Source organism: Lithobates pipiens, unplaced genomic scaffold (genome assembly GCF_037356315.1).
Source record: "Lithobates pipiens isolate NorthernLeopardFrog02 unplaced genomic scaffold, aLitPip1_a1.2 Scaffold_19, whole genome shotgun sequence".
Lineage (NCBI taxonomy): Eukaryota > Metazoa > Chordata > Amphibia > Anura > Ranidae > Lithobates > Lithobates pipiens.
In genome coordinates, this window is record NW_027507764.1 from 187,426,379 (window position 1) to 187,452,833 (window position 26,455).

Here is a 26,455-nt window from a genome sequence, read left to right on the forward strand (position 1 = left end):
AGCGGGGTCGCAGGATACCCGCGATCGTCTCACGGAGAGGAAGAATGGGAGATGCTAATGTAAACAAGCATCTCCCCGTTCTGCCTAGTGACAGTGTCATTGATCTCTGCTCCCTGTGATCAAGAGAGATCACACAGTTAGAATCACTCCTCAGGACATTCTTAAAAAAAATTAAATAATAAAAATGGCATAGAACTATCCCCTATTTTGTAAACACTATAACGTTTGTCAATCCAACGCTTATTGCTATTTTTTTTTTTTGTTTTACCAAAAATATGTAGAATACGTATCGGCCTAAACTGAGGAATACATGTATGTGTGTGTACATATGTATATAATTTACATTTTTGTTTGGGGGGGGGGGGGATATTTATTATAGCAAAATGTAAAACAAAATTTGTTTATAGTGCAAAAAATAAACTGCAGGGGTGATCAAATGCCACCAAAAGAAAGCTCTATTTGTGGGGAAAAAAAAGACGTCAATTTTTGTTTGGGAGCTACGTTGTAAGTCCACGCAATTGTCCGTTAAAGCGATGCAGTGGCGAATCGCAAAAAGTGCTCTTGTCTTTGTCCAGCAAAATGTTACAGGGCTTAAGTGGTTAAAATATTGGATCAGGTGACTTATTGAACATTCTAAATTACGGAGACTCATTAAGGGCCGGTTCACACTGGTCCAACATGTGCACTGTGTTCCCTATGAGAGCCATCTTAAAGGGTCTGACTTGTGTCGGTCTGACTTTGAGAAAGGTTCCTGCACTACTTTGGTCTGATTTGGGCACAATTTCAGCCAAGTCGGATCATTATCTTAACTGCTCCGACTTGTGGCATGTGACTTGTGCTCTGAGATTAAGTGTATGCAATGTAAAATTCCCCCCCAAAAAAATCATTGTGGCGGTGTCTCTTCCCCCTCCCCCCAAATCCATACCGGGCCCTTTGAGTCTAGTATGGATCCTAAGGGGGAACCATACCAGGCCATATGCCCTCAACATTGGAGGGGGGGGCGGGACTCTGCTCGTCAACCCTGGCTGGTGGTTGTGGGGGTCTGTTGGCAGAGGCTTATTGGAATCTTGAAGCCCCTTTTAACAAAGGGGATTATGTTCCCCCTGTGTGGATGAGTATGGGGTAAACTACCCCTACCCATTCACCAAAAAAAAAAAAGTGTAGTGTTACAAAAAATAAAATAAAAAAAATAGACTGTTTTTGACAAGTCCTTTATAGACAATGAAGAATGTCCCCCATTGTAGCTCCACCGCCAATAGCGATGTTGTCTTCCTCTGCCCCTGCTGACATGCTGAGAGGGGAAAAAAAAGATCCTCCTCCAACACTGGCTACCGCCATTCTCTGAGCTCCAATGTATGACAGTTCTTACATGGCTATGGGGCATGGCGATGTCCTCCTGAGACCTTACCCACTTGTGATGGCATGGACCCATAGTGCCCGTACAACAATAATTCAATCACCCCCTCCAGTAAGAGCAGCTGTTTATATATTTATTGTCGTAATAGCTCTTGGGTAAGGCTTCCCCAAAATTGATTGGCCCTTGCCCTACTACTTCTGAATTATGGCAGTAATTCAAAAAGATGATACCCAGAATGAGACAAATCGCTTTCTGAATGAATGAATGCAATGAAATACTTGTGTAGCGCACAATGCGAACGAAATCGCCTCTAGGCGCTTTCTATCCATTTAGCTCTACTACTTTTGCACAGGGAACCCCCAATCTTACTCTTCTGTGGTCCCCTGCCTGGGCTCCCCCCCAAATAGCTCCTGTTGCTGTTCTTGGGCACAGCGATTGATGGAGATCAGGCAAAGATATATTGGGGGGGGGGTTCAGAAGGTGTTTGTTTGTTTTTGTTTTTTTTCCTTAATGCAGGGAAACTCTCCTACCTGTGAAGGTTGTAAATAAAAAAACACGAAACCTAGCATGTTATACTTTTATGCAATGGTTTTGCACAGAGCAGCCCCGATCCTCTACTTTTTAGGTCCCCCACTGGCAGTCCTGGCTCCCCCCCCCCATAGCAAGCCTCTTGCTATGGGGACACTCAAACAGGCTTACTCCAGAGCCACACTCCTGTGAATGAACATTGTGCCCCTTTCTCTGCTCTTTTCTTATTGTCTCACTGGCTGTGATTGGCAGGAGCCATTGGATCCCACTGTTGTACGAGCCAATGACCTGGGAGAACCGCTGCTCTGATGCACATTGCTGGATCGAGGAGGGGCTCAGGTAAGTATAAAGGGTGGGGGGGGGCTGCACCCTGGGGTGGGTTTTTTTTTTTTTTTTTTTTTTTTTTAGAATGCATTAAGGTAAAAAAAAAAAAAAAAAACTTCTGCCTTTTAGAACCACTTTAATGAATGGGCCCATCCACAAGCCAAGAATCGTCATTTTCTGCATTGGGTATGCACAGGTGTTTGCATTCAGACATTGCTTTTCGTATGTAACCATGCATCCAAAATGGCCCATGTAAATGAGCTCTAACACTATATCGTTTTCTCTCCTAGGGCCATCTGATTCTGATAACTTTACTCATAACCTGAGAGGGGTTATTCCAAGGAGTTTTGAGTATTTGTTCTTCTTAATAAATCGCGAGAGAGAAAAGGTATGCGTTTGTTTTGCATTCTGTTGTCTTATGTGAAAAGAAGAAAAATGCAGATGTGGTTCCATGAATCATTTGCTACCTGTAATGCATAAGCAAAGCTAACCCAATTCTCACAAAGTGACCTTGTCTTATTTTCTTGAACAAAGCTTACATTTGCGTTCGAACATTTGTTAGGGCAAGTGCATCCCTTCTTTGGGGCTATATACTCACTCTACAGGTGTTTACGTTCCAAGAATGGTTAGAAAACTATTTGGTGCCAATATACCAAAGCCTCTGATATATCCATGCTGTAAGTCTTAACGTAAACCTGTGCCAAGGGGAAATATGGGGGCAATCTTTCTGAAATACGGAGGCAGTTTTTTCTGAACTCCACCATGCCAACATTAAAGATGAGCTTCAGTCTGCTAATATAATTTGCAATAAAAACATCTTTGTCATTCTGAAGCTTCCCTCCAACCATGTTCTTTTATTTTATATATACTGTGATTCTGTACTTTCCAAATATGCTGCAGAAATCTCCCTCTACTGTTTGGCTGCATCCATTTTAACTGTGGGCAGCTGAAGCTGCTGCCTGTTCACTTCCTGGATTTACACACAGCTCTCATTGGCCCTTTTGACTCATTCCTCTACCTTCCTGGCAAACTCTCAGAGTGAGCGAGAGAGCTATGGATGATGTCATAAGCCTAGACTAATGACCAGACAAGAAACAAGACGTTGGCTGTATATGGTATTTACTGGCACAACTTGTTTTTTGTTTTTACTATCCAAAGTTAAAGCAGAGGGCCATCCTAAAAAAAAAATTACATTAACATTCACAAAAAAAAAAATTGAGAATTTTTTTTTTTACTTATCAGAAACCCCTGTTCCTAGGCAGTCTTCCTAATCTGACTCTTCTTATTCCGCTGCGCTTCCTCCTCTTCGGCGAGCTGCCCCGTTGTCTTCCGGGACATGTGTGTCCCCCAGAAAACAACGGGGGCATTCACAAAACTGTGACTCACACATGCACAGTAGGAAACGAGCAGTGAAGCCGCAAGGCTCCACTGCCTGTTTCCCTTAAGATTGTGGCGCCGGCGCCTGATCTAATGGATCTAATGGACATCGTCGGCTCGCTGTACATGTAAGTGTTCTTATTAAGTCAGCAGCTACAGTGTTTGTAGCTGTTGACTTTAAAAAAAAAAAAAAATGATAAAAATTGTGTCTGGAACAACGCTTTAAAACCGCAAGGGCAGAAGATGGAAAGATGAAAAAATGACTGCACTTTAAGTAGTTCTGACAATACTTGGTCTTGGCTTGTTCAGTCACAGGTAGTTGGCAACACTTTTCAGAAAGGGGTAAGCAATGGCAGCCGCCATATTTCTTACTCAACCAAGTGCCCTTATAGGAGTTTTATATCTTGTCTTGTGCAATGGAAGCTCCCCTTCATAATGTTAAAATAACTGGAGAATACAGCTGTCCAAATGATCCAGCCTTTTCAGGATGGTCCCAAGACAAGAGGGAGAAGAGATTTCACCACCAGGTGCCTATGATATTTGCTATATAATTCAATTCAACTCTTCTGCAGTGTGGTGAAAAATCCACCCATTGTGGTGTGTTTATTTTTATTTTTTAACAGACTGGGAAAGTCCCAACTAAACCTTAAATTGCTGACCTCCCCTACTGTATATACTTGTTCTGTATTTATGATCTGTACTTTGTCACTGTCCTACACAAGCCCATAAATATAAAAAAAATCTTTATTAAGGACAGTAAACCATTTAGCAATATATGGGAAATACGCCAAATCAAAAAGGTAATCCCTCCACCCAGCCCTACATTAAAATGTCATTGTTGTATCGATAAAATCCGATATAGATAGTCCGGTCTTTGACTACTATCAATAAACTAGTTGCCAAGTATATTTTTGCACAGTGGATTACTCTTCTGTTCTATAAATGGGAGCATTAATAAAGGCAAAGTGGTTATAAATCAATTGGGAGGAAACCAAAGCAAGAGAACCTAATGGTGGTTGCTCATATTGCAATTAAACAGACTTCAATTCACAGCATAAATATATGGCTAGCCATTGGAAGAAGGGGGGTTGGCGATTCCATACCCTAGACTCTACTATTTAGCGGCCCAGTTGCAGCATTTAGCTGGAGCAATAGCAATAAATGAAGCTAATCCCTGCCACAAGCTATTAATGCTAGGATGTCCACACGATACGCTTATGGAGGCGTTGGAGGCAAATTCGTTTAATATGCACTGCCCAACAACTATCCAGGTTACTAAACTCTGGAAAACAGCCAAGGCCTTATTGGGATACCAGAAGGTATCTGCGTTGGCTCCCTTATGGGATAATAGGAATTTAGATGAGCTATTTAAAGTTGAAAGATGTAAGGAATGGGTAAATCAAGGGATACATAAGTTAGCGCAAATGGTTCAGGGTTCAGATATTAGGTCATTTGCTGACTTAAGGTCTGAATTCTCCTTATCAAACCGCTCATTTTATAAATATCTCCAGGTCAGACACGCAATTCAGGCCCAATTTAGATCACAGGAGATACAGCTGATCCAGATCCCGGTGCTATCCCAAATTATGTCCCGAGATACGCTTAAAGGCTTGATTTCATTTATATATACTAGGCTGGGTGATAAATTATTAGATCGAAGCGGTATGATCAAAAGTAAAAGGAAATGGGAGAGGGACGTGGGACCAGTGTCCATACCCGATTGGGATTGGATAATGGATCAGGGAACCAAGGTTTCTATCTCTTCGTCACAGAAAGTCTCCCAACTTTTCTTTTTTCACCGGGTATATCATACACCTAGGAAAATGTTTAAAATGGGGTGGAGAGATAATGATCAGTGTCCTAGATGTGGTCAGGTTGGAGACTTCATCCATATGTTTTGGAGGTGCCCGAAGCTTTTTAGATACTGGACACGGGTAATAGAGCACATAAATGAGATCTTCAGCTTGACACTGGATGCAACAGTGAGGACCTGCTTGTTGGCTATACCGGAGGGATATAAAATCCCTAAAAACATATTTACACCAGTTACTAGATGCCTTTTCCAGGCAAGGAGGCTAATTGCCCAAAATTGGCAGTCACATACTAGTCCATTACCCGAAACATGGTTGACGAATATAAGGAAAATAATTGGTAATGAAAGGGTTTTTTATACTAAGCAGGGTAATAGTAAGAAGTTTGAAAGGATATGGAGCTATGGATTGATGAAATTGGGGATTCCCCTATAGACAGCCGAGAAAGATCGTGTGTCTCGTAGTCTCTATATTTGTCCTAGCTATTTTCGCCATGTATTTATTTTTTTTTCCTCCTTGTTGTTTAATGTGTTTTCTTATGCAATGAGGGGTGGGGGTGGGCTTGAGAGGAGGGGGGGGCGGGGGAGGGGAGAAGCGGGTAGATTAAAACACCTAGGTGTAGAATAAGATAAATAACTATGGTGGTTAGGCTAAAAAGAGCCGTAGGCAGCGAGACTTGATATCCTGGTTGCTTACTTGTAAATCAACCCCATTTAATAGAACACATTTAAATAAATAAGCCACAATGATGTGTAATGTGGGAGGAGATATAGATGAACTTTAAAGCGGGAGTCCACCGGGACTCCGCGTTTTTTTTTTTTTTTTTTTTTTTTTTTTTTAAAGCCAGCAGCTACAAATACTGCAGCTGCTGACTTTTAAATAGTGACACTTACCTGTCCAGCGCGCCCGCGATGTCGGCACCCGAAGCCGATCGCTCGCTCGGCTGCCGGGTCCCGCCGCCATCTTGGGTATGGGAATCAGGAAATGGAGCCTTTCGGCTTCATTTCCCGGTTCCCTACTGCGCATGCGCGAGCTGCGCGGCGCAATCCGGACGGTCCCCGCTGCCTCTGGGAGCTGTGTGTTTCCCAGCAGGCAGCGGGGCACTTGCTGAAGGGGGCGGGCGCTTGCGGAACGGGGGCGTAACGTACGCCCCGTTCCGCAGAGAGCTAGCCCGGAAGTGGGTGCAGTTACCTGGATTATCCAGGTAACTGCACCCCCCTCCCCCCTGAAAGGTGCCGATTGTGGCGCCGGAGGGGGGGGGGATTCCGATGAGCGGAGGTCCATTTTAGGGTGGACCTCCGCTTTAAAGGTGAATTGAGTCTCCCGAATAAACTCACTGAGGTGGCAAAAAATAAAAATAAAAAAAATATATGGCTAGAAGCAAGCCAAGAGTAGCTAAAGTGCAATAGTAATGCTGTTATGCTGAGATGGTAAGCAAAAAAAAAAAAAAAAGGTTGGGGGGGTTTGGGCATTAGAGGTGGCTGCAGATTTAACATAAGTATTGGCTCGCAGGCAATAATGGATGACCCACAGAGCTGGGGTGGACAATAAGTTGACAAACTCAGAGGACAGCTGTAGTTCCATGGGGGTAACCTCATTCACTCATGAGGTTACCCAGATTTAGCTGAAGTAAGGCAGTTCACCGCTTGTCAGTCCTAACAGATCACAGGAATATTACCCCAGCCCTAAGGCCCCTTTCACACATGCTGTCTGATCAGGTCCATAAAACAATTCATTTTGTCTGGATCAACTGCTAAACTGAAATTCAGTATACGTCCATAAAAAAAAACAGGCTCAACCAATCTCCATATGAACATTCATATGGCGCAGTCCACATTACCAAAATACAGACTGCAGAAGGGAGGAAACTGATCCTACCAAGAAGGTCACAGGTCACCACTGCAGAAAACCACAGTTGAATAAAAATGTTTTAATATAGAAAAAATGCACCATAATTTACTAAACTATCAAAAAACAAATGAATTCAAGTGAAAAATCTTCCACAACCAAGTTAAAGTCAACATTGTCTTGGGACAGGTCGCAGCTACACTCGCATCCATACATCCCAGCAATCACACTAATCAGATCTAGGTACTGAATGGATAATTGCAAAACAGATTGATCCACTAAGGGGTTTAAATATGATTCCTAGAAACCACTGATGTGTATATTCACTGGCGTGGATACTGCAAAGCGGCTTTGATTTTAAGAAGTATACTCCAGAATTAATCATGTATAAGAAACTCATTTCCCAGAGTACTTCCTTGATCCTGATGCTTGCTTTTAATGGCGTTGCATAATGACTACAGATGATCCCTATAGTTCTAGCTGGTAGTGACTCGCACAAAGGGGAAATCACCCTAGTATTGGTTCCTGGGATTTAGTTCATCAAGCAGGGGGAGAGGGTGGGAATGTTGGAGACCGATGTACAGTTGAGGTGAGACATAGCCAGTTCTGATTCACAGCATGTAAGCCTCAAGTGACCTCCTACATTAGCATGCAGGGAAACACTAGAATCTCAACACCTCGGCCATCTCCGCTACCTCATCAACCTAGAGCTCCCAGTTCCTGTGTGCAGATTGCAGATACTGTCCTGTTACATCTGGGCCCAAAGCTCTTACTGAATGGGGCATGATGTCTCCACATCCAGGGGAAGGGGTCCCGGGGTCACTACACCACTGCCAAACAAAGCCGCATTAGTTGCAGACTATGCCCGTCCTCATCATAGACGTGCTGACATGACCCTGTGTTTCGTTAGCTTGACTTGCTAACTTCAGAGCAAGGAGTGGTCTGCAAGATTGACTTAAAGTGGAGTTCCACCTAAAAATGGAACTTCCGCTTTCAGTTCAGGTGACCCCCCTGACATGCCACATTTGGCATGTCATTTTTTGGGGGGAGGAGCAGGTGGCCTGTTTTTACAGGCACCCAGCTCCCACTTCCTCCCCTGGCTCCACGGTGCCAGAAGGAAGATCACCTCTCCCCCCTCCCTCCCTGCATTCTTCTGGGACACGTCACAGGTCCCAGAAGATTGCCCGGCCATTCACAGCATGGCTCGCGCATGCGCAGTGCTCGCCCGGCTGTGAAGCCACGGCCGGATGCCCACAGTTAGACTTCTTTCACACTGAGCCGTCGGTGGTAAAGCAACGCTACTTTTAGCACCACTACTTGACGGTAAAGTGGCGTAGAGTTTTAACCCCCGCTAGCGGTCGAAAAGGGGTTAAATCTTCCGGAAACCGGCGCTCCAGTATCGCAGCACTGCCCCATTGATTTCAAAGGGGTGCAGCGGTGGAGGAGCGGTGAGTTCACTGCTCCTAAGAAGCTGCTGGCAGGACTTTTGACGCCCTGCCAGAGCACCGCTCCAGTGTGAAAGCCCTCTGGCTTTCACATTGGAGTGACTGGAGCAGCTGTATTAGGGCGTTTTGCAGGCGCTATTTTTAACCATATAGAACCTGCAAAACACTCCAGTTTGAAAGGGGTCTTAGAAAGCCGGCGCCTTGGAGAGAAGGGGGGGTTCCTGCTGGACTGTGGGACAGGAGAGTGTTTGATTTATTAAGTCAGCAGCTATACTTTTTGTAGCTGCTTATTTTTAAATGGGTGGAACTCCGCTTTAACCACTTCAGCCCTGGAAGTTTTTACCCCCTTTCTTACCAGAGCACTTTTTACAATTTGGCACTGCATCGCTTTAACAGGTAATTGTGTTGTAATGCGATGCTGTACCCAAATGAAATTTGCATCCTTTTTTTCCCACAAATAGAGCTTTCTTTTGGTGGCATTTGATCACCCCTGCATTTTTTTTTTTTTTTTTTGCGCTATAAACGACAACAATTTTAAAGAGAATTTTTTTTGCTATAATATCCTCAAAAATGTTAAAAAAATAAATAAATAAATAAATAAAAATAAAACACACATTTCTTCATCTGTTTAAGCCAGTACATATTCTTGGTAAAAGAAAAAAAAATTGCAATAAGCGTATATTGATTGATTTGCGCAAAAGTTATAGCGTCTGCAAACTATGGGAAAGATTTTTGCTTTTACTAGTAATGGCAGTGATCTGCCATTTTTGGATTGCGGCAGACAAATCATACACTTTTGACACCGTTTTTGGGACCATTGACATTTATAAAGGCGATTGGTGCAATAAAAATGCGCTGATTACTGTGTAAATGTCACTGGTAGTGAAGGGGTTAACACTAGAGGGTGATCAAGGGGTTAAATGTGTGTTTTCCCGCCACTGTGGTTGAAAAAGAATGTTGATTTGACCCCACTATTAGAAAATCGAGGAAGACATTGTTTTTGTATGGCCAGCATATAATGTATTACAGTTCTGTTTGAAAATCTGCAAAACAGTCTAATTTTTTTTCTTTTAAGTGAAAAAAAATGATCTGAGTCTGATATTTGCCAGATTCGACCTCTAATAGTGTATACAGTATATATCTCCTCTAATGGTATATACAGTATCTATCTCTGTTATTCTCAGAGTGGATTAGAGATTTTGTTCCTTAACCATATACTGTAGTTGGTTCCTGATATTTAAAAATAAAGTGTTTTTTTTATTAGTTTTTTTAAACTTAACTAAATTATACACCACACTTTATTTTTTTATTTTTAAGGTTATTAATCGATTATGAAAATGATTGTTGCTGCCTTAATCATAGGTGTATTTTAAATAATAGAGACAGAATATCAACCAAAAATCCAGAAAAAACACGATACAAATGTTATAAATTTGAGTTGCAGTTCAGTGAGTAAGAAGTATTTGATCCCCTACTGACCAACAATAATTCTGGCTCCCACACACTGGCTACAGTATGCGGTATACAGATAGGAGCGCCTTCTTAAAATTGACAGAACCAAACGACAACTCATTATGTGTAATAAGACACCTGTCCACAGAATCTTTCTTCCATTCAAACTCCCCATCGTGGGTAAAACCAAAGGGCTGTCAAAGGATGTCGGGGACAAGATTGTAGACCTGCACAAGGCTTTAATCGGCTAAAAGGCCATGTAAACTGTCGGAGCGAATATTTGAAAATGGTAGAAATACAAAATAACCATCAATCGCCCTCGGTCTGGCGCTTCATGCAAGCTTTTACCCCCTGGGGTAAGGATGATCATGTGAAAAGTCAGGGATCGGCCCATGGATTGAAATCCTGCAGCACCCGCTAGGTCCCCTCCTCAAGAAGGCACATGCATGTACAGGCCTATCTGACGTTTGCCAATAAACATCTAATTGTTTCAGACAAGGATTGGGAGAATGTGTTGTGGTCAAATGAGACCAAAATTTTGCTCTTTAGCATTAAAGCGGTTATAAACCGTAGCGGTTTTACAAAAAAAAAAAAAAACACCCCGTGCCTGTAAGGCAATTGCATAATGTGAAAGTATGCATCTCCTCCAGCACACTGGATGAGCTAGGGTCAGGCCTACAAATTAGTGCTAGCTGGTCCGGGAAGTGCAAGTGATGTGCTGGAGGTGCTGAGGAGGAATGGGAGATGGGAGGAATTAGAGATGGGAGGTTCCCAGGTCCTGGAGTTCCAGTCCAAGGGTGGAGCTCTGCCCGATCCAGCTATGGGAACCCCCATCAGCAGCAGACTCTTCTTAAAAAGACCCTCCACCACCCAGAAAAAAGTAGCTGAATACAGGCAGTGGTTCAAGAGGTCCGATGATGCTGGTGCCCTTCTAGGAAAAGGAAAGCCCAGAGAACTGCCCAGGCTCCAGCGTGAAGTTCAGTGCAAAGTTGGTCTAGAGTTGGGTCTGGACATTGAGAACTCCCGGGGAGAGTGGGAGGATGACCTGGTTTGGGAGTACCTGCATATCCCGAAACCTCTGCAGGTGCTAATTTGAGGAGACCTGGGCCCGTTTTGAGGGCACTCAGAAGGAATGGAGGCGGGAGAGAGCAATTTGCAAGAACAGAATAATGGTCATGAAGACAGAATGGCCTGCGAGGAGTCCCTGTCTCCATCAGGGAGGAAGGGGGTGGCAGGAAGCGACTGCCCGACCTGCATTTCTATGCATGAGAACTGTTGGGATATACAGCCCACCATGGAAATGGCCACAGAAACTGCCAGAAGGTTGCAGATTGTGTTTTCTCCCTGACTTGCAGGATCAAACTGGCCCACCACCCTGTCCTGTGCCAGATGGATGGACTTTCCTATTGGTAGAAGCTGGGTGAGGTCTGGTTCCTACTTTAACTCTTTTTAAGGAGCCTGTCAGTCTGGTGAGGGGCCCCTCCCCTCCCACCAGGAACTCCAAAGAGAACTGTCTACTTGTGCTGTGTGTGTGTGTTGTTGTTGTTGTTGTGTTTTTTTTTTTTTTTTTTTTTTTTTTTTTTTTTTCTTCTCTCCCACTATTGTTTTCTGTCAGCTGGCAAATACCCCCTCCTGAAAGAACAAGAAGAAAATTTTATTTGAGGTGACTTATGTGGTCTGGAGATCTGCATGGGGTTTTTTGTTTTTTCAGGAGAGCGTTAGCATCCTGCTGACTGTGTGTAGGTAGCTGTTAGGATGGGATGTTGTAGTGTAGTGTTTTTGTCTTCACAGGATCTCTTTGGATGGGACGGCTGTCCATCCATCTCTTGCTGGAGCCAAGAACCTGCGTGGGGGTGCTCTGGCTCAAAATGTGATGTTATGTTGCTGTTGGCTACAGGGACCTTTAGTTAGGTCTATAGTGTAATGTATATGCTGTAAATACGCCAAAAGGGTTGGTGAGTGTTCATGTAGTCGGGAGGACTGGGAGACACGCCTGAGAGGACTGGGATGAGTGCAGAGCCAGTCTGCAGGATTGTGGTGGCACGAACAGTGGAAAGGGGTAGCTGCAGCCAGGAGGAGGTCTGGCAGTGCCCGAAGAGGTGGGACTGGAAGCAGTAGCAATATGGACAGCTAGCATTAAGGACTACAATATTGCTACACCATAGGGGCCCACGGTCCCTGCCTGCAAAGGGCATTCACCCTAGGCCTCGCTGAGCCAGAGTCAGGCCTACAAATCAGTGCTAGTTTGTCCAGGAAGTGTGTGCAAGTGATGTGCTTGTGGTGTTGAGAGGTGATCTGCTGGAGGTGTATATAGTTGGTTATATATAATTTTTTTTTTTTTTTTTTTTTCTGCAATCAGTTTGGGCATCTCATGAATCTCCCATCCCCCATCCAAGTTTATTCCCCTCCACAAAAATACAAAACTAAGTTCAAGGACTGGTTTTCTGCCTGAGGGTGAATGAGAAATGTGTGCCTGGCTTGGGGCAAGGTAACAGATGGACCACAACACTCAGCAGCCTCTACGGGGGTACCGCTACACCAACTACAAGAAACGTCTTACCTCTGTGCTTGCCAACGAGGGCTTCTCCACCAAGTACTAAGTAATGTTTTGCTTGGGGATCAAATACTTCTACTTACTCACTGAATTGCAACTCCATTTATAACATTTTGTATCATGTGTTTTTTTATTTATTTTTTCTGGATTTTTAGTTGCTATTCTGCCTCTATCATTTAAAATATACCTATGATAAAAAAAAAAATTATAGATTCTTAATTTCTTAAGCGGACAAACTTACAAAATCTACAGGGGTTAAAATAATAACTTTCCCCACTGTATATGGAGCAGGTCAGCTAAACCCTGGTTTATACATATGATCATCCACACATGAGGAGTAACATTAGGTCACCATCCTCCGGTTCAATAGCAGGAGCACATGGGGAAAATATCTGACAGTTCCGCCTGTTCGTACTTTAAAGCACACCTTTATAATGGCATCAGCATAGTATAGCCATTGTGCTCACACAGCAGAGTAAGTCACTGTGTGGCACCCATATTGGGGTTTTGTTAAGCAACATATGTTCCCTTCACTGAGACTCCATCTAGACTTCTAGGTCGACCACTGGTGTTCGTTGCTGTTCATGTAGGCCTGTTCAGGCGTTGTGATGTCTGGCTGCTGTTGAGCTCAGTGAGCTGCCAAGCTGTTTGTCGGCATGTCTGGCACTCTAGAGCCACAGTCAATGCATTTTGCCTGCTGTATATGACCACAGGCTTCTCAGAACCTGTCCTGGGCACATTGTCAGTGCAATGAACTGGGATTGGAACAATCTGGTCTCCTGGTCAAGGTGGAACTAGAAGTCTTTCTGGGGTAAGAGGTAGTGCAGATGTGTTAACCATTCACATCCCAGGCGTGGACACTTTGGCAGGCCGACTTCTTCAGCTGACAGCCAGGACCTAGCGGAATAGTCCTTATACCTCCTGAGGATTCAGGGCCTGTCAAAGGTTGGAGAGGCCAGTCTTGGCTGGCATCCAAGGTCATCACACTGGACAGGTTTTTCTCCAGGCACAGATATACGCTAGTGGAAGCAGTGGATGCTTTTGTAGCTCCATGGGATCAGTACCCTCTGCTCTATCCCTCTCCTTCCACATCTGCTTTGCAGCATTGCAATGAAAGGCATTCCGGTGCACCTTTTTTATAGCTCCAGATTGGCCCATGTGGTTGTGGACCTGATGAGTCTACTAGTGAATGCTCTGTGGGCTCTTTCAGCTCGTCCAAATCTTTTCTCAATTTTACCAATCTTCTTAATGTTTGCTGTCTTTTGCGGCATGGCTGTTTTTTAAATTCCAGCTTCTGAGGGACAATGCCATCTCTTAATCGGGTATTCCCATAATGCTAAAAGCTTCACAAGGTCTATCGCTGCACATGAAGGGCACTCTTGGCTTGATGGGAGGAAATTCTGTGGGATATATCCTTTCATTTTTAGAGATGGGTCTGGACTAGAATTAGGCCCTTGGCACCATCGTGGGTCAGGTCCCTGCACTTGCAATCCTGTTTAAGACCTTTGTGCCAAGTGTCTCCCATGACTATGGAGGATCTGAATTTAGTTCTCTCTGCACTGCCATCACCCCTGCAATGGGAGTTTCTGAGCAGGTGGTGCTGAGGCTCAGAACCTCTTGCTACTCCTAAGGGTCCTTTCACACAGGGCGGATCAGTGCTGATCTGCCCAGTGGATATCCGTTTGCTCAGCGGAGATCGCCGGAGCGACCTCCGCTGAGCAGGAAGATGACAGGTCTGTCTCTGCACACTGCGCAGGGACGGACCTGTCACAGCGCCGCTCTCCCCTATGGGAGATCGGGTGACGAAGGACCACAGTGTCCATCGTCATCCGATCCGATGAAGGATGGAAAAATGGCTTTTTCCTCCATCACACTTTTTTGGATCGGAGCGGGTTGGATGTCAGCGGACTTGTCCCTGCTCACATCCAACGCTCCATAAACCTCTATGGAGCATCCGTTCAGGTCCGCCTGAAAAACTGACAGGTGGACCTGAACGGATCGTCCGTGTGACAGGGGCCTTATTCTGTCCCTCCCTGTCTTGCTCCACTTTCATCTGATCTCCCTTCATTTCCTGGATCGGCCTAATAATTTCTCACAGCTACTGCTTCCTTCAGAAAGAGATATTATTATTATTATTATTATTTTTTTATCTTTCTTATTGGTAGCCCAGCTTCCCATTTCATCACTTCATTGTTTCTCAGACCATTGTGCAATGTATACTCGGACAGAATGCCACCCTTTCCTGTTGAGGTACTCTACATGGATTGTAAGTGCCTCTGGGGTTCTTTGGCAACAGGCTGTTTTCCAGATTTTCTGTTTAAATATCCTCCACGTTTGACCATGTGGATGTTCTGGCCTCGTCTGATATTATTATTTTTTATTTTTTTTTCTGTTGGTGTATTTTATAGCTGTTGCCTACCCCAACAGTTGGACCCTGTTTGGTTGCCCCAACAGTTTAAGATTTCCTGTATCCCTCCCAATGTTTGTGTGTTTGTTTTTTTTTTTTTTTTTTTATTTTATTTTTTTTTTAACACTGACCGAGGTGCTTACAACGGTCCACTCTTATTTTTGTAAAACCTTTATCGCAAAAGGATAGACTTTTTCTGTAACTATTTAAAAGTGTTAATTTTGATAGATACACTAACACTACCCATCCACCAGACTGACAGTGCTGCTGTCCAAAGGTGCCTCTTGCTTCTCCATCCAGAGTGTAGGCATCCTAAGATGGGAGGTGTGTTACTGGACAGATCACCAGGTGAAAACGAGGGGGGGGGGGGGGGTAATGATTGGTAAACTGCAATATAATGGTTTTGATTTTATTGCCGCTTAAAAATGTATTTCCTTTTGCCAAAAAAATGAGGTATGATGGAGTACAAGTGGTTATCCTGGGCTGGCGTGTGTGTGTGTGTATGTATGTGGTGGTTTGATTTATTTTTTTTCCCAATCATCATCATCCAGCAGTTTAAAAGAAGTATATCTTTAAAAAAAAAAAAAACATTCATACTCAGCTAGATAGTTGCAGCGGTCTCCTGCTGCCTCCAAGTCAGAACTGAGCGATCAGACACTCCTCAGTTCTTGTTCTTCAGCCTGCAACTGACAGTCATTGGCTTGCTGGGCTGTGGAGGGGGTGGGAGTGGCCGGCTCAGTCTCCCAGTGGCTCAATGAGAGGCTGAGCCAGCTGGTGCTCCAGGTATCTGCGTGGATACCAACTGTAAATTTGGGATCTTTCCGGAACCTGGACCGGCTGAATGACGCCATGCAGACAGTGGGCTTTAACAACGCAAAGATATATTCAGATTCATGTCCACCACCCAGTGGATTTGTGAGAGCTGCAGCACCTAGGACAAGAGAACTTTTCATGTAGACTTTCATAATATGACTAATTGGTGTAGAAGTGTGTATGGGAACAACGCTGTTTTTGTTTATGTGTTTGGAAAGCGGGCTTTAGCCTGCTGTTGTCTAAAGACAGATCACAGATGTATAGATGAAACGGCTTTGGTTCTTCTTTCCTCCTCCCCTACTTCTTTTTTTATTTATTTTTCTCTCCCCCCCCCCCCCCCCCTTTTATTTTTTTTTTATTTATTTTTTCCTTCCCCCCCCCCCCCATTGATGAAATTCATGAAAAGGATTTTAGGGTTAGTACAAAAAACTGTTTTTCTTTTCTTCTCAATAAAACCCTTTTTAACATCTGTTTTTACTTTTTCAGGCTGGTGATGGGAAAAGTTTTCTGTGTAAATGTTCATTTATTGAAATCTACAATGAACAGATATTTGACTTGCTGGACTCTGCATCTGCGGGACTTTTTCTTAGGGAACATATAAAGAAAGGAGTCTTTATTGTTGGTGCTGTGGAGCAAGCAGTGGCCTCTGCTGCAGAGGCATACCAGGTAAGTTCATAAATCTGCAACATTAGGAGAATTCTAGGTGTTGGACCATATTTTTTATTTGGCCTTGGGCTATTCATATTTATGTCCTTTGTGTTGAGGCATTCATGAAGATGCCTGTGAGTGGTGTGAAAATATAGATTCCCTTTTAAAAACTCAAAGCTGCAGTGCATAGATGTGAACCAGCCACGTTTGCAAGAATGGCATTTTTACTTTCTACTAGATTTATTTTCATTCAGTAAAATGTATGTTTTATTGCAGGGCAAGTGTGTAAATTTGGCCTTTAAAAGCAGGATTAAAGAAGTCCAGTCTGGGCTTGTTAGGCTGAGCTTCTCCTAATGGTCACAGGAGTGCAATTCGCTTTGCACTCCTGTGACCTGTTTTCAGCAGAGCGGGCTGAAGTCCACTTCCTGCTCACGTCACCAAGATTAGTCTAGGCACCACGTCATCCCAACTTCGGAAGTCGATCTCCCAGGTGCCTGGACTGATGGCAGTCTCAGCCTCTCAGCGAGCCGCTGAGACGGCCGCTCTCCGCTCCTCCATAGCTCAGTGCTCCACTGCAGGAGAGCTGTTGATTGTCAGCAGCTCTCCTCTCAGGGAGCCGAGAGAACTGAGCCATCAACGGTGTTTGATGGCTTGGTTCTTAGTGAAGAGATGCCGGGGACAGATGCTGCATCCACCTAGGTAGGTAAGTATGATTATGGGGAAAAAAAGCCAAACTCATACTTCTCCTTTAAAACCCAAAAGCAAACCTTTTGCTATATTTAAGCTTGCAATGTCTATATTTTCTCTTTTAGGCCTTTTATTTTTATATAGTGATCCATATGGTGATTGCAGTTACAGTAATAAGACTGCCCATTTAACACTGGTAGGGGTGCGCATCTTCACTGGTCTCACGATTAGATTATCTGGTCAACGATTTGATTCCGTGGTGCATTATGGTTAGTGACGCGCTCCCACTTCCGCTTGGGTCGCCTAGGCGGCCCTTCCTCCCTGCAATCTTCTGGGACACATCACAAGTCCCAGAAGATTCCCCTGCTATGCAGGACATCGCAGTGAGACATGGCAACCTGGATGTAAAGCTGCAAGCTGTCACAGCCAGTTGCCCACAGTAGTATTGCCAGCACAGTGCACAGGCAGCGGCGGGGGGGGAGGAGAGAGTGGAGGTTTCAGGTGGCCACGTTTCTGGATTGTGGGACAGGTGAGTGTCTCTTTATTAAAAGTCGGACGATACGCTTTTTATTCTTTATTTTTTTTGTAGCTGCTGACTTTTAATAAGCAAAACAACATTTTTTGCAACTCTGCTTTTTTTATTTTTATTTTTTTCTTTAAAGCATAAACTCCCTTAAAGCGACGTTCCATCCAAAAGTGAATCTTCTGCTTTAAGCATTCATTCCTCGCCCCCTGACATGCCACATTTGGCATGTGTTTTTTTTTTTTTTTTTTTTTGTGGTACTTCCGGTCCCGGCCATCTAGGGGACTCCCCTCATGTCCTAGACGCCCCCCCCCCCGCCAGCGATCTTCTGGGACACAACACGGGTCCCAGAAGATTGGCTGGCTGGCCAATGGCAGAGCACAGTGCGTGGGTGCCACTGCCCACAGTAGATATGACAGCGCCGAGGAGCAGGGCTCCATGGAGGCCACATCGATGGACCGTGGGACAAGTGAGTGTCAGTTTAATAAGTCAGCAGCTACATTTTTTGTAACTGCTGACTTAAACTAAAAAAACTAGTAGAACTTTGCTTTAAAGGGTGCACTACAGGGTTCAGGAATTCACACACACACACACACACACGGCTGCTGGGAGATCATGAGGGATTAGAATCCACAACTGACAAACAGCCCTGTGAAGATCCCTGTACTACTGTCTCTGTGCTGACATTTCTCTGTGCTCCCCCGCTTGCACCTTCCAGCACACCAAGTGTTAAAACAGTGGAATGTGCAAATGGCGGGTGCCGGGGAAATGTCGGCACAGAGCACCTGTAGGAGCCAGTGTAAGTAGAGTACAAATACATTTGTACTCTACATACTGCTGTTAATACTTGTGTGGTAATAAATGTAGTGTTATATCCATTAAGTGCCAAGCTGTATGTGCTTTTTAAAATATATGCAGCTCTATACCTAATTTCTTAGTGTGTGTATAACTGTATATGTGACTGCCTGGTCCGGCCCGCTTCTCTCGTCTCCTGACGTCAGTGGGAGTTCTCAGCCCCGCCCACCGACTAGCTATCAGATCAGAAGAGAGGTGGGTGGGGCTGACGTCAGGAGAGACGTGAGAGGGGCAGGACAGACCGGTCAGTTATATGAGCATATACAGTTACACAGACTAAGAAATGAGGTATGAAGCTGCATATTTTTTAAAAAGCACATACAGAGGTGGCTGCGTAATGGATTATAACTGCATTTATTACAAAACGGTTGACAGACACGCTTGGAGCGCTCTCCCCGGAGGGGCGGGGCAAGTCGGGATGACGTTACCCAACAACGTTTTCTTTTTTTTTCTGGTCGCTTGCATTTTTTTTTATTATTTATTTATTTATTTATTTATTTTTTTATATTTTACACCCCTACTAAATATCTGTTCAATTATAACCCTTATCTCAAAAGGGGCAAAAAATGTTTGCTATAACTGATTTATAAAGTATTTCCTGGAGTTTGGCTTCAATTTGTTACTGTATCTAAATCTACTAGTAGAACTAACACTTCCCTCCCCTAGACTGACTGACAATGCTTCTGTCCAAAGTGGGGGCACTTTAATAAAGGAGGGGTGTTACTTGCCAGATTACTGTGGAAACGGGTGGGGAGGGGGGCAGAGAACTAATATATGGCCACTACATCTAGTGATTGATGAGTTGCAATATAACATTAAGTTTTGGGTTTAATACTGCTTTAGCCCTTTTGCTGTTTTTGGCACTTTTCTGGCCTAAATATTAGATAAAACCCCCAAACATATATGTTTTCTATAAGCAAAGACCCTTGAAAATGGGAACGGGGGCGTGGCCTGACGCTGCATGGGGTAGGATGTGGTGATCAGAGCTCCAGCTATTAATCCTGCAAATTACTCCTGTGGCACCTAAATCGATCACTACATCACCTGTAAAGGTACCTGGGCATCTTCACCATCTCCCAGCTAACCCCCGGAGCCTCTTGGTTTGGCGGCGACCCATGCAGAGCGGTGATCTCCTGCTCGGCAGCCGGCAGAACTAGGAAAGTCCCCGGCTTCGGCCTACTCCTGGAGCCGGCGGCCATCTTGGTATACCCAAATCACTGGACGCTGTATTCGGGCCCTGTGGCCTACAGGACCACCCTGCGTGTGATTGGCATTGATTGCAGAGTCACCCCAGACCCCACCAATGAAATCGCAAAAGGTGGCAGCGGCAAAACTAGATCAATTTCGCAGACGGGAAAAGAGTGCTATGGAGGCCGAGGACACTTCACAGAAGGTGAGGGGGGGTGAACAACCAACAAATGACACTGATAGACTGAAGCAATTTGTGCAGAACCTCACTTACAGCGCAAATGGAGTAGGTGAAAATGGATATTTTCCTCATTAGGCAAGACTTTCAAAAGCTCAGAAACCAGGCTGAGCATAGTGGAGGACGCTGTTCCGCCCTTGCAGTCATCCTCCGACCGCATGCAACAACAGATCCGCCAACTCCAGGCTAAGCAGGATGACATGGAGAATAGGCTGAGAAGATGCAATTTACGCTTCATTGGCCTGCCAGAGGGGACTGAGGGGAGGGACACTACCACGTTCCTGGAACAACTCCTTATTACTGCCTCCGGGTGGGAATCCTTCTCCCCATGTTTGCAGTGGAGCGGGCGCACCGCATGCCAGCCAGACCCCCACTGCAGGGGCCGTTGGGAAACCATTATTACCTCAATGTGAGTACAGAACATAAATCTCAGGTATTTAAGGCATGGGAGCCGTATTGATCCTACCTGTTTTATTGCTTGTATTTACATACTACTCAAGACCACACTGAATGTGGAGCTGCCGGGCAGCGGAGTCCTACCAACTTCATGCAGATTGCAGCAAGACTTTACCCCACACACCACTGGGAATCGCTATAATGCTGACTGGACATTTTTCTGGAGATGGTTGGTTATTGACAGTAAACTACAGGGTAGTGGGAGAACCCTGACCTATCCTGATCTATTGATATGGCTGGCATCACCGGCTCGATACATAAGCCGGGAACTCGGTATATTGTATTACCATATATGCATATATTGGAAGACAGCGTATTCACCAGTTAGGATGCAACAGTTCAGGGAACAAGCCCGCACCAGTTGGGTGGGGTGTGGGGCAGGGAGGGGGGAAGGAGTTGTTATAGTTTTGTTGGTTTTTTTGTGCATACCAAATTTGGACAGCAGGTACCGCCTCGTGGAAAGGGGTTATGTGAATTGTTATATATGTTCTGCGAGATATTTCTATTGAAATCATGATTTTGCTAATTGATTTCCATGACTTTCCGCCATCATGTCTTTAAAGTTTATCGCATGGAATGTGAGGGGTGTACGCGAGACAATAAAGCGGTCCTCGCTTTCCTCAAGAAACAACATGCAGATGTAATAGCCTCGACAGAAACGCATGTTGAGGGGAGCATTCAGATGGCATTTCGCCGACCATGGGTCGGTTGGGCATTCCATTCTACCCACTCATCTCATGCCAGAGGGGTCTCAATTTTGGTTGCCAAATCGGTACATTTTGAGTTGGGTGAGTTATCCACTGACGTACAGGGGTGGTGTGTATTTCTCTCAGCTAAATTATATGGTGAACCTCTCCTTTAGGCTGGGTTCACACCACAGCGATGCGGGAACGCCGCGAATCCGCAGCGTTTTCCCGCATCGCATGACTCCCACCGGCAGTTCACACTGCCCTATGCGAACGGCTGGGAGTGTCAGTGAAATGTTAATGACACCCCCAGATCCGTCCGCATATCGCAGTGCGATCTGCAGACTCGCACAGGAATCGGATCGCATGGTGTGAACACCCATGCGATCCGATTCTGTTGCGGACCAAAAAAAGGGTCCCGTGCGAGTTTTACTATCTGTATGGCTGAACTCGCATCGCTACGGAGATCGGATGTGATTTGCAGTGCGGTGCGAATCACATCCGGATCTCCCCCCGCAGCAGTGTGAACCCGGCCTTAGAGCTGCCACGACACGTCGACGTAATCGACTACGTCGACTAAGAAAATTCGTCGACGTGCGTAAATGGCGTCGACGCGTCACACACGTGTCATCTCGCGGGTAAATGGCGGTAATGGCGGCGGCAGCTGCTGCTCCTGCTCCCACTCCCACTCCCGGGAATGGGGAAAAAAGTTCCGGTGCAGCACGAAAATCCAGACCACGACTTTCAAAGGTATGGGAATTCTTTAAACAGAGGCCAGATAAAATGGTCCTTTGTTCCCTCTGCAAAACCGAACTGGCGTACCACGGCAGCACTACTGCGATGCACGAGCACCTCAGAAGAAAACATCCTGGCGCACTACGGCCTCAAACGGACGAGCCATCTTTGTAAGTACTTACTTACTAGTATTTTGTTCATTTTGGGAGTAATTTGTGGTCAATATTTATTAATATATTATTGCTCATGCTGCTACTGCTAGTAAGTAAGATACATCATTATTAGTGCATGCTCAGGGGCCAGGGGTATTTGTTGCTTTGCTAATTTCTTTTTAGTGGCCATCTCATGTTTTTTTTTTTTTAATGTTTCACATTCACAAGGCACTTTTTGCACTGCAGCCGTCTTGCTGATCTGGGGATCCCTCAGGGCTTGGTTTGACAACTTCCTGCAATGTATGAGCTGAGAGAAGAGATGCCATGCTTTTCTTCCAATACACAGAGCAGCAACAATATAATATTAATTTAATTGCAGACAGACATTTACTACACTACCCGTGCCCTCTTTTAAATATGCAGTACAAGTACATTATTAGCAGCATTGATGCAGCATGTTGGTTAAACTTGGTTCAGGTTCCTAAATGTTAATTATTATTGTGTCTTTTTTTTTTTTTTCTCAGGAAGAGGCAAAGCTGTGTACAGGAGTTCTTCTTCCATAAAAAGGATGTCACTGTTTGCTCACCCCAAATGGCCGTTGCATATACCAATAGCATACTCAACATGATTGTAAAAGATATGAGACCAATTTCCATTGTAGACGGTCAAGGATTTCGTGAGATGATCAACACGTTTTACCCAGGATACACACTTCCCTCCCGGTCCCATTTCACTAAGCTGATGGAGAAGAAATATGAGGAGAATTTTGAAAGATTGAAAGAATCACTCAAAGATGTGAAATCAAAAATAGCTCTCACCACAGACGCATGGACCAGCATTGCCACAGAGGCATACTTGGGTGTCACATGCCACTTCATCAATGAAGACTGGAATCTTACATCGTACAATCTGACCACTATGCCACTTGAAGATCGGCACACAGCTGAAAACATTGCTAACTGGGTGGAAAAAGCAGCTGAAAAGTTTGAGATATCCATGGCCAATGTAAATGTAGTTGTCCATGATAACGCTGCAAATGTTGTCGCTGCTCTGCATATTTTGGAAGAAAAGCATGGCATCTCTTCTCTCAGGTGTGCTGGTCATACATTGCAGTTAGTTGTCAACCATGCCCTGAGGGATCCCCAGATCAGCAAGACCCTGAGGGCTGCAAAGTGCCTTGTGGAACATTTAAAAAAAAGTGAGCTGGCCACTACAAAGCTTAAAGCAAAGCAGCAACAAATGGGTACCCCTGAGCACACACTAATAAATGATGTATCCGTAAGATGGAACAGTACTTTACACATGATCAGCCGCCTGCTTGAACAGAGGTGGTCTGTGACTGCAACGCTTTCCGATCCTGATGTCACACCACGAGGGAAGCGCTTCCTAGATTTAAAACATGATCAGTGGAGCTTACTTGAGAAAGTGGAACAAGTCCTGAAGCCATTTGAGTGTGCTACTGTTTTCTTGAGTGGAGAGTCCTATGTGACTGCTTCTGCTCTACCTCCTCTGGTAAAGGGCCTCCAGAAATCCATACAGAACACAATTTGCGAGACAGCAGCAGTTAAAGCTTTCCAAAGTGTTGCTGCACAGGAGATGACATCAAGATGGGAGCGGGAAACTAAATTCAGAGATTATTGCAGCAGCCCTGGACCCCAGATTCCGCAAACTAAAATTCAGTTTAAAAGTTCACCTCCAAGGTCCAAGCTCTTGCTCTTGAAGTGAAAAGAAGATACGAGGAAGAGCAAACGCAACATCGATGTGAGGAACAACGGTCAACCAGTGCAGACATGAAATTTTCTGAGAAGAGGCAAGTGTCTCTGTTAGACACTTTGCTCGGTTCTTCAGATTCAGATGACGACCACAGTAATGGCGAGGATGACACTGGTCACATCCAAGATCAAGAAACCCACAGTGAAGTTGTGTGGAATGAGATATACATGTATTTCAGTGAGCAGGCTATTCTAAAGGAAGAAAATCCGCTGAAATGGAAGGAAAATGAAAAGAGGTTTCCCATCTTGGCCATGCTGGCAAAGAGTTACTTGTCTGTGCCTGCAACATCAACCCCATCTGAAAGGCTTTTCTCAGTTGCTGGCAACATTGTGACTAAAAAAAGAGCAAGCCTAACATCTGAGCATGTTGATATGCTAACCTTCCTCCATTGCAATGCTAAAATATAGCATTGTAATGGAGGAAGTAACACAGGCCCCCAACCTTTTGCACTTGTCATGACTGTGTTGTGTTCTTGTTGGGCTGTATTAGTGTATTTATGTTGAGATGGCTCATGGCTGCCTTCAGTGTTGTATTGGCCATATTTTTGCACAGCCACAGTGTTGAGCAGTGCTTTTGGTGGGCTTGGTTCCTCCTTGCTTCCTTCCTTGAAAACTATTACCTCCTCAGGTATGTTTTACATTACAATTAAAGTAACACACCACAAAAATACTGCTCAATCAGCACTCTGACTCTACAATAACACTATATATTCAATCATCAATGATTACAATTACATAGTGTTATTGTATGTTGACCAGCATTTTTGTGGTGTTAAACAACAACACTTTTGGTCAAGAGGCATAATGCCATATAAATTCTGCCTAACACTTTGCAAAATATGCATTCTGATCTGAAGGTATTATGTGCGGTTGAGTAGTAAGGTTAGTTAGTACCACACATTGTTGCACAATGCCTTCTGAATGCATCTTTTGCAAAGTGTTAGGCAGAATTTATATGGCATTTTCATGCCTCATGCCCTAAAGCGTTACCTTGTATTTTTTGCCACTTGTGTTTTTTTTTGCAAACACAGTGTTGAGCAGCAGTTCAGACACGAGCAGCAGTGCTTTTGTGGATATGGCTCCGCCTCCTTCTTGAAAACTATGTTACCTCCTCAGGTATGTTTTGCATTAGAATTAAAGTAACACGACACATAAATACTGCTCAATCAGCACTCTCTACAATAATACTATGTATTTAATTCAATCAAAGATGATTACAATACATAGTGTTATTGTATGTTGACCAGCATTTTTGTGGTGTTAAACAATAACACTTTAGGTCAAGAGGCATAATGCCATATAAATTCTGCCTAACACTTTGCAAAAGATGCATTCTGAAGGCATTATGTGTGGTTGAGTAGTAAGGTAACACACAATGCCTTCAGAATGCATCTTTTGCAAAGTGTTAGGCAGAATTTATATGGAATTTTCATGCCTCATGCCCTAAAGCATTACCTTTTTATTTTTGTGCACTTTATTTTGGTGTATATATATTATGTCTTTCATGTGTTTTGTACACACTACAGTGTTGAGCATGAGCAGCAGTGCAGAGCAGCAGTGCTTTTGTAGCATTTTTATATGGCATTTTTTTAATGCTTCAGGCTCTGAATTAATGGCAATGGCATAACCATTATTCGTGCCTGATGCTAGAGTGTTGTTTACATTTTATTTTTGGCACTTTTTTATACTGTAAAAACTTTACCACATTAAAGTACTTTTTGGAAAAAATGTAATAAAAGTTGAAATATTATATTTAGAAGTTGTACGTATCATTTTTTTGTAAAGTTATCCAAAGGATTATTATCTAATCACAAAAAGAACACACTAGATTCATTCAAAAAATTATCGGATAGTCGTTGACTAATCGAAAAAATAATCGATAGATTCGTTGACAGACAAATTAATCGTTAGTTGCAGCTCTACTCTCCTTATATTGGCTTTCTACATACCTCCCCCATTTTAACATCACCGTAATTAAGGAGGGATTGTCCTTTATGACCTGTCACCCCACAATACCTGCAGCCTGGATGGGCAATTTCAATTCTACGCTAAACCCAACTCTTGACAGGTTGCAGTTGACTTCACCCACCCTGAACGCTCCCAATGAAACTAAATTATCTAGGCTCATCTCCACCTTTTATTTAACTGACACCTGGAGACACAAATTCCCACACGCACGTTCCTACTCATATGTCCCACATAGATTTCATACTTGTCTCTCATAGTTTAACACCTCGCCTGGTGGAGGCTGCAGTCTGTCCCAGGACACTCTCGGATCATTGTCCCTATTGGATCACATTGAGTGTCCCGCTTGAACCCGTTCTGGCTCTCGCTCCTACCGGAAGATGATGAGCTTGAGAACAAATTTATCTTTGCTGAAAACAACGATTCAGCATCACCCTCTGCGGTGTGGGATTCATTCAAGCTCTTCACCCGTTCGGTGTTGAAAACTGGTATTAATAAGATTAAGGCGGACGCCGCTGTTACCCTCGGTAAGGTGATGGCGGATTTGTCTGTTGCTGAGCGAGAGTTTGCTGTGAATCCGACTCCTGCGAAGGCTGACACGCTTAAATTACACACTAGAGCAGCTACCCAACTC

General features: G+C 44.2%; 2 protein-coding genes across 3 annotated transcripts in view; both read left to right on the forward strand.

Annotated features, from left to right (window-relative positions):
• The window catches only part of KIF15 (kinesin family member 15), a 162,934-nt gene that overhangs the window by 12,932 nt on the left and 123,547 nt on the right, over positions 1-26,455 (forward strand). For both annotated transcript variants that reach the window (XM_077491569.1, XM_077491570.1), the window contains exons 6-7: positions 2,500-2,597; positions 16,403-16,582. In XM_077491569.1, the coding sequence (XP_077347695.1) occupies positions 2,500-2,597; positions 16,403-16,582 (278 nt within the window). The remainder of the gene's footprint in view (positions 1-2,499; positions 2,598-16,402; positions 16,583-26,455) is intronic.
• On the forward strand, positions 21,037-25,615 carry LOC143996493 (E3 SUMO-protein ligase ZBED1-like). The gene is made up of 2 exons (XM_077491571.1): positions 21,037-22,102; positions 22,609-25,615. Exons 1-2 carry the CDS (start codon positions 21,840-21,842, stop codon positions 23,807-23,809), a joined length of 1,464 nt encoding a protein of 487 aa, XP_077347697.1. The 5' UTR covers positions 21,037-21,839; the 3' UTR covers positions 23,810-25,615.

Excerpts from the sequence above, each read along its gene's own strand:
- LOC143996493 (XM_077491571.1), top strand. The coding sequence starts at position 21,840 with ATGGCGGTAATGGCGGCGGCAGCTGCTGCTCCTGCTCCCACTCCCACT. Across the intron at positions 22,103-22,608 it reads CAAACGGACGAGCCATCTTT|GAAGAGGCAAAGCTGTGTAC; the intron begins GTAAGTACTTAC and ends TTTTTTTCTCAG.